The following is a 14,027-nucleotide window of genomic DNA, read 5'->3' as shown; positions in this document are numbered from 1 at the left end:
GACTGGAGGAGCGCTGAGCAGTGCAGCATGAAGGCGCGCCAGCATTGATGCCTACGGATGAAGTACAGCGACTCGTTGAGTGTGGATGAGGCGTCTTGAAACAACCGGGCCGTTGTATCTCCCAGCGCTCCCGTACACGGGAAGGCGCACTAGAAACGCATAGCGCGCGGGTCGCAAACGCCGAAGGCTTACGGTCGCTGAGGTATCATAAGAAGATATCGAATAAGAGTGGGCGGAATCCATCCTATACGAGGGTTTCAGATAAGCGTTCGTGATGGAGAGGTTTGTTCGCTCGGCGGACGCGCGTCGTAGTCGTTGGGCTGCGGCGGGATCAGGCTACTCACAGCCAGCCGTCGAGCGAAGGCGGAAGGGAGATGTTGCAGATGCAGTATTGTCCCGTCGATTTACGCATGTTGTGTGTCAGGGTGTGCGACAGGTGTCCGGATCGCAGTAGGGGCATGAGATTCACGTTTTGAGGAGAACGCTAATGTAAGCTGACTACCGGGACCAGGGTATGACAAGTCAGGAAAGAGCGATGAAAATCGAATCGTTGTTAACTTGTCATCATTTCTGAGGTGGTAGAGATATGTACACCATCAGTCAAAGTAGACGCCTTGAACACCAAACAAGCATCGCCGTGCTCGTGAAAGAACCGTTATGGTGACGTGATAACATTGATAGTTAGCCCGAAGGCGCGCCCGACCACATGAATATTTTGTCTTCGTGCCTGCTCCACAGGATAAGATACAAGGAGTGTAAAAAGAGACCAGATCAAGCGACGATGCGGTAAAGAAAAGAAATGTAATGTATACAGCGAAGTAGTAGATGCAAGCATGTCCTCATTAGATCCAACATTGGTCCTTCCAAACATGATAGATTGCAAGGCTAGTGATCAATGGACGAAGGGTATACCCATGTGACGAGACCAGAGATGAATAGGGAGGATACGTTTACCACGAGAAAGACTCCTCGCGGAAGTCGACGTTCCACTGGGACTCGCGATTGCGGACGGAACGACGGAGCTCATCCGCCAATCCACCAGTACCGCAGGTGCTGACACAGGCAGCACCAATACCCTCTTGCATCTCCTGGTCGACCAAGGCTTGGACGTTGGGACGTCCAGGGAACATTTGGACACTAGAAGAGGGCGAGTGGATCTCCTTAGTGCTGCGAGGGCGAGTGACGAAGAGCAGAATCTTAAGGATCTCGCGGCGGCGTGGCATGGACAAAATTTGTGTCATCCATGTACGGATCCATTCCAAGTGCTCGGGCGATTGGATGATCCAGACGAGTGTAAGTCGGCGGGTGGCGACAGTTCCGTTGGCGTAACCAGCTACGATATCACGGACGTGGGGGACTTGGTGAGTGATACCGATACCAGCAGCCCACAGCATGACAGTTCCATAAGAGCTTAAGTCTTCACCGCCTGTCATATGATGTTAGCATGGGTTGTGTAGATTGGATTAATATAAGCGATAGTGAAAAGTCCGGGGAAAAACAAGCTTCGGTACTTACCATATGGGCCCTCGACATATGCCGAAGTGGAGAATCTGCCGGAAGCAGAAAGGTCGGCTTTCTTGAACAGCTTGTCGGTAAAACCAGTTCGTCGGCGAATAATGAAAGACATGCTAGTCTTGTGGTGCTCGAGGATGTCTTGGCGGTTCATGGGAAGACCCTTCTCATCGGCGACGGACGAGGCAATGGTGAGATCCTCCTCTTCCTCACTCCAAGCGACAGAGAAGGGATGGTTGGTCCAGAGTCCGACGGAAGGAATGTACAAGTAGGCGTGCTGGCCGGGGCGGAACCTCCATGGGCGAGCCATGCGGACGGTCACACGAAGGGCGTCTCCGGGGAGAACCTCAACATCGCAACCGGTACCACCGTTTCCAACGTTGCGCATGACGAGGCGGACGAATCTCCAGGTTCGCTCCATGACCCAGAGCGCGAGTACGCCGTAGAGCATGAACTGTTGCGGGCGCTCCTTGAGGTGGACCCATACGGCGCCGAGCGCGATGGCAGCACCGACAATGTGGCCGTGCAGGAAAACCTCGTAGAAGGAGTGACGTACTGGAGATGGAGACTGGATCAGGAGGAAGACGAATGCGACAGTTCCCTGTGGATGTTAGACGTTGTTGGTACTGGCTTGGTACACGACTTACGATGAAACCTGTCATGATGAACTCACTTCCAGTGATGGAGGCTTGTACGGCACCCCAGCCCTCTGCACATCTGTTAGCATCGCAATGTTGACATGTCTGACCGGGCAAACTTACTGGTGTGGACCTTGTTGGCGATCCAGCATACAGTGTGGGCAATGGCCTCAAGGATGACGATCCGTCCGAACCAACGGTGGATGAGGTTCATGGTGTCGAATGAGATACCGGTGAGCTTGATGATGGGGTTGTTGCGACCAGCAAGTAGGAACAAGGGGATCATGTTGATGACAGCCATGATACCGGAGCGGCTGAGAAGTTCACCGGCTCCGGCTGAGAAGCTGCTGTAGTCGATCTTCCATACACAGAAGCCTACGTTGACGGCAAAGTAGCCGACAAGGAAGAAGCTTTGCAGACGGCTGGGCAGGGTTCCAACACCAATGGCGGAAGAGAGCTTGAATTCGCGGTGGTGACGGGTGCGGAACAGAGGCGCATCTAGGCAGTGCTTCTTGAAAGCTGCGTAGGTCCTGTTGGGGATGGCGAAGTATCGTTGGGTTTCGTTGTTCAAGCACGTGACAGTGCGGATGTAACGGACGAAGAAGAGGATGACTTGGTACATGAAGAAGACGACAACAATAATCCACCAGATGTATCCGAGGTAGTGCTGGACGTCGAGGTTCTCAAGACCAGCAGTGGGGTCTTCCTCTTCATGACCCGCACGCTTGGAGAAACCACTCATAGCTTGGAGGAGAGGCATTGTCGTTGATGGAGCGGTAGGTGACGGGTAGGAGTCCTAGGGGAGGGGGACGCGGTCTAGAAGGTGTGCTTTAAGGATCCAGGACGGTAGGGTTGAGAGAGTGGACTCTGTCTTGGCCAGCAAACGACAGACGGGGGTAGGTGGGAAGAAGCACAACGGCACTTGTTCCGAATCGGTGATGCGGGAGTAGGCTAGAGATTCACTCGGATCGTGGCGATGATGTGGTCGTGCGTCGTGACCGGCTTCACTATAGTAGATTGGGCGGGCTGGGTTCAGGCGCAGGAGGCCAGGGTGAACGGCAGGCGCAATGCAGGCTCAGTTGACGTCGCCGGCGGTATTGACAGAATCCAGATAATCCAGATTGGGCGAGTTAATCAACAGGGATAAAGCAAACAAGGCAGCTGATGGTATGTAGCCGTTATGCAGGCGGAATGGGCTGCGGTGATAGGGCCTCGAGGGAAAATCGCCAACCAGGGGATATATTGCAAAGAGCCGGCGGGGAGGCGACGACTAGCACGCGGAGCGACGAAGAGAAAGTAAGTGCCAAGGGGGACCGAGGCGATAAAAGAGTGACGTGTGGTGAGCGAGTGTGGAGGTAAAGGGAAGAAGAAGGCTACGCAAGAGCGGGCGTGTGGGTAGAAGGGGAGCAATGCGTGAGTTTGATTATCGCGGCCTCTGATGCAGGATTGGAGGGAGTGCCTGACGCCAGTTGCAGGGGGGGTGCCTGTCGCGCTCCGCCTGGCCGCCGCAGCGCAGCCTGCTATTCGGGGACCGGGCGATGAAACGGGGGGTCCCACGCCACACGCGAGGCCCTAGGCGACAGGGCGTTTCATCGCTCCGAACAAATCCACGCACCCACCGCGACTTTCACCACACCTTGCGTCATCGAGGCCTGGAAGCTTCAAAACAACACATGGCCGCGGGCTTGGTTTGCTGAACGACAAGCGGCACGCCAAACAGGGATCCACCACCCGCTGCTCCTGCAACACTCCCTTGGCATCCATTCACCCCGCTACGCCCCAGCCTGCAACGGCCCTTCATCATCTGTCCGCGACGACGAAGACCGTCTCCGCAACGCCTCGTCTTGGCCCACTTCGTCGCGCGGCACACCTCCCCGCTGGCTCGCCAATACTGTAGTTCTATCAAGTGCCCTGACTTATGCCATTCCAGTGAAGACTGCTGCCATGATCGGCCTCCGTCTCAGTACACACCAAGTACATGCCGACTAAACACACTGCAGTCAGCCAGCGTGCAGAATCGACCGCTGACTACCACTGGGACCGAGGCTCACTGGGGCGCTTGGGTGAGCATCACCTCAAACAATTCATGCCCGCTGGCATCATGCCGTGGCGCCCCATGCAATGCATGACTGGTTGTTTCATTTGTCCCGTCTTGCGGAAGCTCCAACCGTCTGTTTTGACCTCTGCCCGGTAGCCCAGTCCTTGGGAGCTGTCACTCCATATCGGGCCGCCCTGTCTCAGCAACCCTACACATGTTGAAGGACTCTAGATTCGCAGGCAATTTGACGCGAGCCCTGGGTTCGGGGAGTAATTGTTTCTCCACATGGTTTGGGGCAGCACCACGATCCACAAGTGCTGGGACTGCTCGTACTACGGATGCGATTCTAGATCCTTCACGCAATCACCGCCGTGTGCTACCTGGCTGTTGAGAATGAGTGCGCATGCGGTAGCACCAGCCATATCAGCTGTTATCGCAACCTGCTGTCAACTACTTCTACAAATTACGCGTGCTCAACGCCCCCATCTTAGAGCAGCTGCTATGCTCCACGGCAAATTCACCGACGACGCCACAATGCGTTCAGAGTCCTCAACACTAACGGCTGGGACCTACGGACGTTCGTCCTGACACTTTAGCCTGTACCCGTCGTACGTCTTCGTACATCACCCAAGATGGCAAAAGCAAATCCTTCGCGTTTGATGGCTTCGAGGATGCCGTGGTTCGGAACACTCTATAGTACAGCCGCTGTAAAATACGAGTCAAAGACAGACGTGCATCCATACTCCGCTCGAGTCGCGGGACAGATCACATGTGACAGCTTCACGTTCCCTCTCGCCGCTGTCACCGCCAGGCAGACCCAGGCTTGTCACAGCGACCGCTGAGAAACTGTCAGATTGCCGTTGTTTCAAACAGATGACGAGGTCCATCTAGGCCCCACGATGTCGAAACGTCGTCAACGATCCCCAGGACGACGTTTCAAGGACAGGCACCTTTCATCTTCCTTCACTGAAAGGCAATCACTTCCCAACGTTACAATCACTCCGCAGCGTCTGACATGCGACACGACTACGCAAGCGCTGAGGTGGACCTAGCGTAAACGTTCGCAGCTATCGATAGTCACGCGATTCGGAGCAGGCGCTGTGTGTTTGGACTTCCGCACCCCTCATCGCGATCTGCCAGTCGTTGATGAATGAGCACAGCCTAGCAACCAGCTTGATGAGTTATTTCTTACCACTGCTAATGCAATGTTGAGCAGCGTTTTGACCACCCTAAGACTCAATGCGCAGTTCTTAATCTCCGCATTCGTTTTGCTCGCTGCTCACCATTTCGCTTACCGGCCAGTAGGATGACCTGCCCTAGTATGCACGAAATCCTTCCGATGCGGATCGGTTCCTGGATCGACGAGCACGCGAATCTGACTGACAGGAACCGCGCCGCATCTTTCGACGTCAGAAGCAAACATTGCCGCTAGAATACTCGGATAACGCTTATGCGCGTGTGGGCAGGTGTGGCTCCAGCGAGCGTCTGGTGTGGTGTTTACAGAGACAGAGGCATCCGCCACGTTGTAGGGGCAGGCTTATCGCGTCGGGGGCCAGCTGTCTCAGAACGCGAGTCTGACTGCACATCTGCTTCCGGCGCGTACTACATTCCTGGGCCTCTATATAAGGCCCCGGGGACCCAACAGGATGACACGAAGATATAAGTAGTATACTCCGACCTGTGATTAGCATACAGTCAGGAGAATGAAGCTCGGATGCCTCACGTCCCGACGAAAGGCAATCTACATGCGCGAGACATGTCTTCTACGCAGCCCCGAGGCTTGGAGACAAAGCACATCTTCAATCATGGTTTCGCTCGCCGGAGCTCTGCACGAGTGGCTACGTCCGCTCATTGTGACATCATACTTCTTCCAGCCAGCTGTGCAGCGAATTGTACTATGATAACCATCTGTGATTCACGGTCGCCACTTTGCAAGGTTCGCTCACCAGGTGCGCGTATTGATGGGACAGCGTGAGCATAGGAGTACATCGAGCCCGAACATCCGTTCTCCAGTAAAATGTCATTTGGAGTGCACAGCGCGCAGTCGCATTGTGGTAGACCACGAGTTGCATGACTGTTGGACATGTGTGCGAAATTGGTGCTGCGCGAGTGAAAGCAGTGTTTGGGCGCGGAGACAGCAGCGCGTCTGGACCCTTAACGCCGACGGCCGATGTTGGTCAAACAAACAAACATCGACACGACAACATAGCATTGGCATAACGTATTACGATTATTCACTTGCGCGTATTGCTTCTATATGCATTAGACGACATATTTACTGTGATGTCGACCGACGACACGCTGCCATGGACGACTTCACGATGCAACCGCCTGCTACGCCCGCTCTCGTCCAAACTCGCGAAGCTGCGCAAAGAGCTTGAGCGACCACGTACTGTCAGCGCCGAATCGCGCAATGTCTCCTCTGCTTTTGCGGTCAAAGGCTCTCCGCAAAAGACGACCAACTTCACCCGCCCAGCGAACAAGCCCCGAGGCTTCGAGAAGGCTAGAGACCCAGACTGGCGGCCAGGCGCGAAGGTAGGGACGGGCAAGAAGACAACGTATGGGGGCCGTGGTCGAGGAAGAGCGCCGGCATTGCAGAGAAATGGCTCTGGCACGGGCAGGGACAATGTCTCACGGCCGGGCGAGATCGCGTTTACGCCTCTGATCTCGAGGATGGGCGGACAGTTGCACAGCAGCCCACAGGTACCAATCTCGCCGCTGCGCAAATACTCCAAGATCAAGGGCCCTCTTCTGGCTCCGATGAATCCGCCTGCGACACATGTACCTGGCGAGATCCGCAAGCTCACACAGGGACTATCCGAAGCCTACGCGAACATCCTACAATCGACTACGACGGGCGGTGAAGCCAGGTGGCAGGGCACAAGGTCGCTCATGGGTGCTTGCTTGAGAAGGCTCCCGGCCTACATCGAACTCGAAGAGCATTTCGCCAAACTGGACAAGCTGGAAGAAGACGGGGAGGAGGAGAGGGACATTGCGAATGAGATCTACGAACACCTCGAAACACAGTTCGAGCAAGAGCATGGCCAGGGTTGGCGGCCTTTCAAATGCGTTGTCCGGGCGCATGCCACGACATTGGTGTGCGATGCTATAACAGATGAGGTGCTTGGCCTAGACAACGTACTGGTTCTCGTTACACATTGTCTCAACTCCTCCGCTTGGGATGAAGCTGAGAGGTTGCTGTTAGCATATGCACCACTTCTGGAGTCTGTGTCTATACCCATCAACACGCGAGCGGACCTGTTTGACTCTCAAAAGTCGCCCTACCTGTATTCTGTGAAGAGCTTTGTCCACCACACAGGACGCTATCGCTTGCTCTACGATCTGCTGGAACACATGGTGGCGTTCGAACTTCTACCTCTCGAATGGCTCGCGACAGACTCCATGCGCCCGGTCTGGGACCGACTTGTTCGAACCATCACCGAGAACGACCGTCGGACGCTTGCAAGTGCTTCCCGGTTCTTCGAAACGGTCACCCTTGCAAGTATGGGATTGCCGGATGCACGCCTTCTAGAAGATGAAGTCACTGGATCTGTGTCGAGACGATTCGTGCCGTCGTCTCGAGAGGAGCTTCGGCGCGCGCTAGAAACTACCTTCTCGAGTCTACTCACTGTCTTGTGCAGCATTGCTTTGGTCAACAATAGTCGCGACGATTCCGCAGGGAAAGAGATCGTACGGAGAGTCGCATCGGTGTTAGATTCGGTTGTCTTCGCTTTTTCTGCCCGTGAAGACATCAGGGATGAGCTGAAGCTTCTTGCGCCGGAGTCGGATGATGTTCAACTCATGGCTCAACGCGCTCTCTGGATCATCTTCGCATCGTACCTGGTGCATCTTGGAGGCTCTGAGAATCCGGGCAAAGCTTCACTCGATTCCTCCACCTCTATTGGACTTGTCAACTGGGTGATCAACCAATATTCATCGAATATCGTCAACCTTGCATCGATACTCGCAACCATTCCAGCCTTAATCTCTTCAACCGCACGCGGTACGGGGCGCATCTGGAAGGACGATGGTTTCGATCAACTACAACGACTCGTCACAGCACTTACCTCGAGCTCCGGCTGCAGGCTACCGCACAAGCTATGGACTCTGAAGCGGCTTGCACTGGAATCAGCCAGAGACTTTGCCCATGGCACTGGCGATGCTGAGCACATGGCCTACGTACGCAATATCGAGAAGATGATGCACACACAAGGCCGCCTAGTGATCATGCAATCACCACAGAAGAACGAGTCGCCCACGATCGGTGGTGGCTTTAGATGGGAAGAGGGCATTGGCGAATGGGTTACTTGTACACCATTCGCAAAGCAGAACATCAAGCGGCAGACAAAAGAGCCAATTCGAGCATTGGAACTCTTACCAACCCCAGCACAGTCTGAGGATGAGAAGACAGAAGCATCTGATATCGAGGATGGACTTCCGAGTGGCATACCAGACACACCAGTGTGGGAAGTCACGGCTCTCGACTACGACGACAACCAAATACCACAATCGTCGCCCATCAAGAAGAGACCGCGGGTTTCTACATCTTCACTCGGAAAACGAACTCGCGCACCATCGCCAAAGGTCGTCATATCCATGAAGCGAATGCATATAACACCCCCGGATACCCCGCCATTCAGGTACTACTCTGAGCTTCCTGAAGAGAAGCACGTTGGCCCCAGGCGGTCTCGGCGTCCGAAACAGGAGTCCCATGCATCTGGTGCTCGACTGCGCACCCAACGTTCCAGAACATCACTTGAAAGCGGACTGCGCAATCTTAGAAGACCCGTCTATGTGGAGCCAGCGCTTGAGGTCAGCGAAAATGACATGGAGACGTCCAATTCCTCACAGGATGATTCAGAGGATTCGGAGGATTCGGAGGATTCATCAGTGTCAATGGAGAGTGCGCGCACAAAGACCATCCAAACAAGCTCTCGCTCATCGGAGCGCCCTCGCACACGCCGTTCCCTTCCGACCGTTCTTGCCGTCCACGACGACGACGACGACGACGACGCATCAGAGCGCGACGAGCTCGGCAGGACACCCGCTCGTCCCCGTCTTCCACCCCGCAAACGAACAAGCGCTCGCCAGTCCATTCAACCGCGCACACAGTGGATGAACTCACGCAAAAGCATAGTAGCAGACAGCGATGATGACAGTCAAGACGAGCTCAGTTTCTGTTAGGCACAGATTATGTACTCGTTGCACAGCTCAGACGCATGTCTACGTTCGGACGAAGTTTCTCAGGACCTTTTGCTTAGTCGGTGTTGAATTGCCTTTAGTTTTTGTATTGATACCCCAGGATCTTTATGTTGCGTTGTTTGGATAGTAAGAAATATATATCCATGACTTTCTTGAGCTTTCGTTCAACTATGTGAAAAGGCATGCTTGCGATACCCACATAGACCACCAACCAAGAGTACTGCAAGGCATCTACAATGACCACATAGTCGAAATTTATGACCATGCCGCGAAACCGCAACAACCCCTTCTTCTAGACCCATGACGATGAAAGTGTGCTACAAGGCATACCAATAGGTCAACAGTGAACAGCCTGATTGACTATACACGCTTCCTTGCTCTGCTCGCCGATTACAAGAGAAGTAGAACATAATTATACTGCTGCTGCTATCCTGTACTCAGCTCCTCCACGAAGCTTCAGTATCCCTTACACAACGATATTCCTCTCTACTGCGCACGTTGGCAGGGAATAGTGGGGCGAAGTTATGCACAAGAATGCGCTCAAACTCTCTCACCTTGGCGACATGCATGTTTCATACGTGAAAAATAGAGGGTCGAACAAAGTAGGATGGGAATGGCTGAAAGGATGAAAAGGGCAGCAATACATCAAGGTTTGAGTCGTGCATGCGTGGGGCTGTTAGAGCTTTGCTTGATGGCTTGCATGTCGAACAATGTATCACGATAGACATGCACGCACACGTGGTCCCAGTTGATGTGCCTAAGCCATTTGTATATGTTTATTACTCATTCCTGCATCCCGTATTCCAGTCCATGTATTGTGCTGTTCAAATGATGGTGTGGGTCGATGGCGTTTCAGTCGCTTGTCGTATGTGGATATGAAATCGTTACGTGTTAAGGACAGGTGTCGAATCGAAGATTGCCGTGCCACATGTCGACGGTGCTGGTGGTAGAGAGGGCGAGTTTCTATCATCTGTTAGCAAAACGATCCAACGTGGGAAATACAGCAGTCGCGCCACGCGGGCTGGCTGAAGGGCGAGGGCAAGGTGACGTACAGTTGCAGTTGCAAGCTCCGGGAGCGCAGCCGCAGTCGGCGCAAGTGCATCCAGAGTTTCCGCAGCCGCCCTTCATGTTGATGATTGTTTGGAGAGGTTGAAAGTGTTGATTGTGTAGTTGAAAGAGTGGTGTCGTTCTGTTACTTTGATCGTTTGCTGGTGGGAGAGGAAGCAGGTGGAGGGGCAGAAGCGGGGCACGCCTTTTATGTCCCTGACTTCCAAGGTTCGGTGACATACCATTTCCGGAAGGGTAAGATGCGACACCGATAGCCGCACTTACCAATAGATCATGCGCTACGGTTCGGGCTCTTTTCCAAGTTCGCTATTTAGGCGGGGCCGGCACGTTACTTGGCGAATCATGGGTAGAAAGTGCTGTAGGTAGTGACTGTGGTGGCGACTCGAGCGGTTGGATGAGGTATTGGCGCAGCACGTAACCTCATTTGAGCAAGTTACGTGGGGAGCTAGTGTGAGCTTGCCGGGTGGGGCGTGATGGGCGCGTATGCCACCGGATGCGAACACGCTGTAGACACCCAGGGATGTATGATGTGACGTATGAGGTTCTTGAAGCAGAGGAATACCGTTACGCTGTTGTTGCTTTCGTAACAGAACTCCTGTCCCGGCGCGGATGCTGAGTTCAGTCTTCGGTTCACCGGAGATCTGCAATGATGGGATAGCTGTACTGTGAGGATCCAACGTAAGCAGCCAGCAAGATCAGTGGTGACTAAAGCTCTTACACAGCCTTCAGGTCTGCCTACACGGGTGTAGTAGACAGACTGAGACCTTTGTCGACGTTCAGATCACCCCTCTTTTCCCCATGTTGGCAAGATCGATCACTTCCTCTTCTACTTCGCTCTCAGCAGCATGCTTCCCTTTGGCGTTCTTGCTATTCTTCGTTCCACCTTTGCTGTTAGAGTTCCCTTTTTTCCCGTCCTTGATGCTACCCTCATCGTCCGTATCGTCTCCGAATAAGAAGCCTTTGCCCTTCATACGTCTCTTCTCGTCAGATGAGAAGGTGGAGTGGGCGGCACCAGAAGCAAAGTTGGAAGACGCTGAATCTTCACCAAGCATCCAAGAGAAATTGGAGGATGTAAGATGTGGCCGCGACGGTGGGGAGAGGGTCGAAGCAAGCTTGGACGGAGGTGATAATGTACGCGCGGGTGGTGAGGTCGGACGGGAAACGACAGGAGAAGGGTTCTTAGAAGCTGTTGTGGACGGGGTATTCGACGGAGACGTCGTGCTCAAAGAGATGGGTGGTACGGCAGTGGGTTGTTTCGGCGACACCGGGGATTGAGGAGGCGGAGAAGATAAGCTGATCGCAGCCTGTGCAGTAGAGGCCTGTTCCGTTGCTTCGTCGATAGGAAGCGGTATAGAAGAGTCTTCAAGATAAACTTGCACGAATTGCACTTTCGCGATGGCAAGGCTGAGTGCCTCCATAGCTTCTTTTCCTTTCTCATCGCCTTCTCTCCCCTTTTGTGCTTCGTCACGCTCTCTGTGGTACTCCCAGAGGTCACCGACGGCAACTTCTAACATTTTAGCGAGACTCTTATTCCTGCGATCCAGCTCTTCCATCTTCTTGAATGTGTTCACCGAGTGTACCCTTTCGAGACTTGGTCGTCCATTGGCGCCAGAGGTGCCTAGTTGGCCAGGCTTCCGGAACTCCCTCCCTCCGGAACGCGGTGTCGACTGGCCAGAGGTTGCTCCTGACTGATAAGCCTCAACGTTCTTCCTTACTTCGCCCACTGCATCTCGCAGAGCCTTCCCCACACCCCACTGCGATCCGCGATCCAGTACATTCTTCGCCGCACCCTGTATCAAGGCCTCGAAACCAGCGCCCTGTTGTGTCACAAAGCTTCTTGGCGATCCGATGCTCTGTCGCGTTCGGCTCGAGACGAATGACGGAGATGGCGATGGTTCGCGGACAGGTGGTTTCGATACAGGCTCGATAATGGGCGCTTGCTTCCCATATCGTGTAATAATCTCTGCCCCGCCGAGTGGAGTAAGGTGATCACGGAGATATAGCGCGTCTTTGATGAATGTGTACGGCGGTGCAGCGGGTTCAGGGTATCGCAAAAGGAGTGCAAAAGCTTCATTCGTATCAGCTGCCATCAACTCCCACCGTATGCGCAGCAGCATGGCTAATGAGATCATATCGACAAGCTCTAGCGTGGAGTCTATGGCGAACAGGGCGTCCCACACGTCGAAGACAGCGTCGAGTGAGAACTCCCGTCCGAAAAGAAGGCGTATCCAGCGTCTAGGCATATTAGAGAGGGCTGGCTCAAGTACGCACAGTGACTCACAGGAGGAAAATCTGGGGCACAATCTCAAGCTTGGCAAGATGGGTATAGAGTTCTGGGTCCACCTTGGGTAGGTTGCCCTCAAAGATCCTTGAACTTCGCGCAAGCATTGGTGTGTCTTTGGTTATAGATCCAGTCTCGGCCGGCGCGTAGAAAGACTTGGCTGTCTGCATGATGATGGAGAAAAGCATATGCGTGTCGTGCTCAATGTATCCAGAGTCGAGCATCTCGGCCAGAGTGTGGTCCATTGCGCCAGTCTGCTGGCCGGCCACGTCTATGGCATCTCTCTCCACGACCCACAGCAGCGGCGCAAGTATCTCATGCATGCCTTGGCGATATCCTATGTCAGGATGCATCTTGCACCACACGAACAGTATGTCCAACATCATGGTCTGCGTCGCGGGCTGGCGGAAGTATACATTGTCGGGCATACATCGTTCGATATCCTGGAATATCTCGGCGCGAAGTTCTTCGTCGGCGCGGAGGGCTACCCATGGTGACTTTTAACGCTTAGTACTTGTCAATAAGCGACACGTCTCGATGGCAGCGGCCGGTCGTGGGTGCACACACCTCTGATAGTTCGCTCAATGGGTCTACGGAAGACTCGAATTCGTCGGGGTTATGTATGGCGCGGAGGTAGTGCGATCGCAGGGACTGGTATGTCTTGCGCGCATGGCTGAGATGGGTAGGCCATGACGAGCGGTCAAGTGTCTTGAAGACAAGGAATATCTGACCTTACTGTGAGCGATGGAGGGGAAGAGGGGTAGGTCGGACCGCACCTTCCAGCAGACGGAGCGGAGTCCTGCGGTGATCTGGGGTTCCTTGTGCGCCGATACGTGGATCTTGAGGTCAGTCAGGGAGTGGAAGTCGTCGAGCTGCCGCCAGTGCTTTCTATGCGATGTCAGGATTGGGACCATGGGCAAGGACAGGCATGACGCACTCAGCTTCAGATACGGAGCGCATGGTGGAATATTACAAAGAGGGGTGTGAGTACTGTGTCGGCAACCCAAGCACCCTGTTGGTAGCTCGGCGCCGTGATGCAATCGCGCTCGGCGGGGCAACTCGAGCCGACGACGTCACGTGGCACATGAGACATCACCTGGAACCATGGGAGACTCGCATGAGTTCATCGCGACCGCGTCAGCTAGGGTGCTGCTTGCGAACGCGTTGCTAGGTCACGTCTGTAGTCAGTGTCAGGGTCTGCTGCGAGTTTGGTCGGTTGCCAGAGGAAACAAGAATAGATCACGACGTCACAGTAAAACTATGATACGGATACGATAACGGTACAGTG

The 14,027-nt window shown here is 54.1% G+C and overlaps 3 protein-coding genes across 3 annotated transcripts; 1 reads left to right on the top strand and 2 right to left on the bottom strand.

Moving 5' to 3' along the window:
- Positions 1–950: 950 nt before the first annotated feature.
- On the bottom strand, positions 951–2,910 carry J4E87_003726 (uncharacterized protein; the record flags this gene model as incomplete). The annotated part of the gene is made up of 4 exons (XM_049375351.1): positions 951–1,426; positions 1,516–2,113; positions 2,160–2,221; positions 2,274–2,910. The coding sequence occupies 4 exons, from the start codon at positions 2,908–2,910 to the stop codon at positions 951–953; spliced, it is 1,773 nt and encodes a 590-aa protein (XP_049235273.1).
- A 3,361-nt stretch (positions 2,911–6,271) lies between these two features.
- Positions 6,272–9,372, top strand: J4E87_003725 (uncharacterized protein; the record flags this gene model as incomplete). Its single annotated transcript, XM_049375350.1, has 2 exons — positions 6,272–6,275; positions 6,455–9,372. 2 exons carry the CDS (start codon positions 6,272–6,274, stop codon positions 9,370–9,372), a joined length of 2,922 nt encoding a protein of 973 aa, XP_049235272.1.
- Positions 9,373–11,234: 1,862 nt separating this feature from the next.
- J4E87_003724 (uncharacterized protein) lies at positions 11,235–13,699 on the bottom strand (the record flags this gene model as incomplete). Its single annotated transcript, XM_049375349.1, has 5 exons — positions 11,235–12,693; positions 12,740–13,236; positions 13,307–13,465; positions 13,516–13,627; positions 13,677–13,699. The coding sequence occupies 5 exons, from the start codon at positions 13,697–13,699 to the stop codon at positions 11,235–11,237; spliced, it is 2,250 nt and encodes a 749-aa protein (XP_049235271.1).
- Between the last annotated feature and the right edge of the window lie 328 nt (positions 13,700–14,027).

The sequence above is a fragment of the Alternaria ethzedia genome (assembly GCF_023757985.1).
Source record: "Alternaria ethzedia strain BMP 0044 chromosome Unknown scaffold_6, whole genome shotgun sequence".
Classification (NCBI taxonomy): domain Eukaryota; kingdom Fungi; phylum Ascomycota; class Dothideomycetes; order Pleosporales; family Pleosporaceae; genus Alternaria; species Alternaria ethzedia.
Note: the sequence above shows the minus strand (reverse complement) of the source record. Positions and strands in the feature narration are given on the sequence as shown.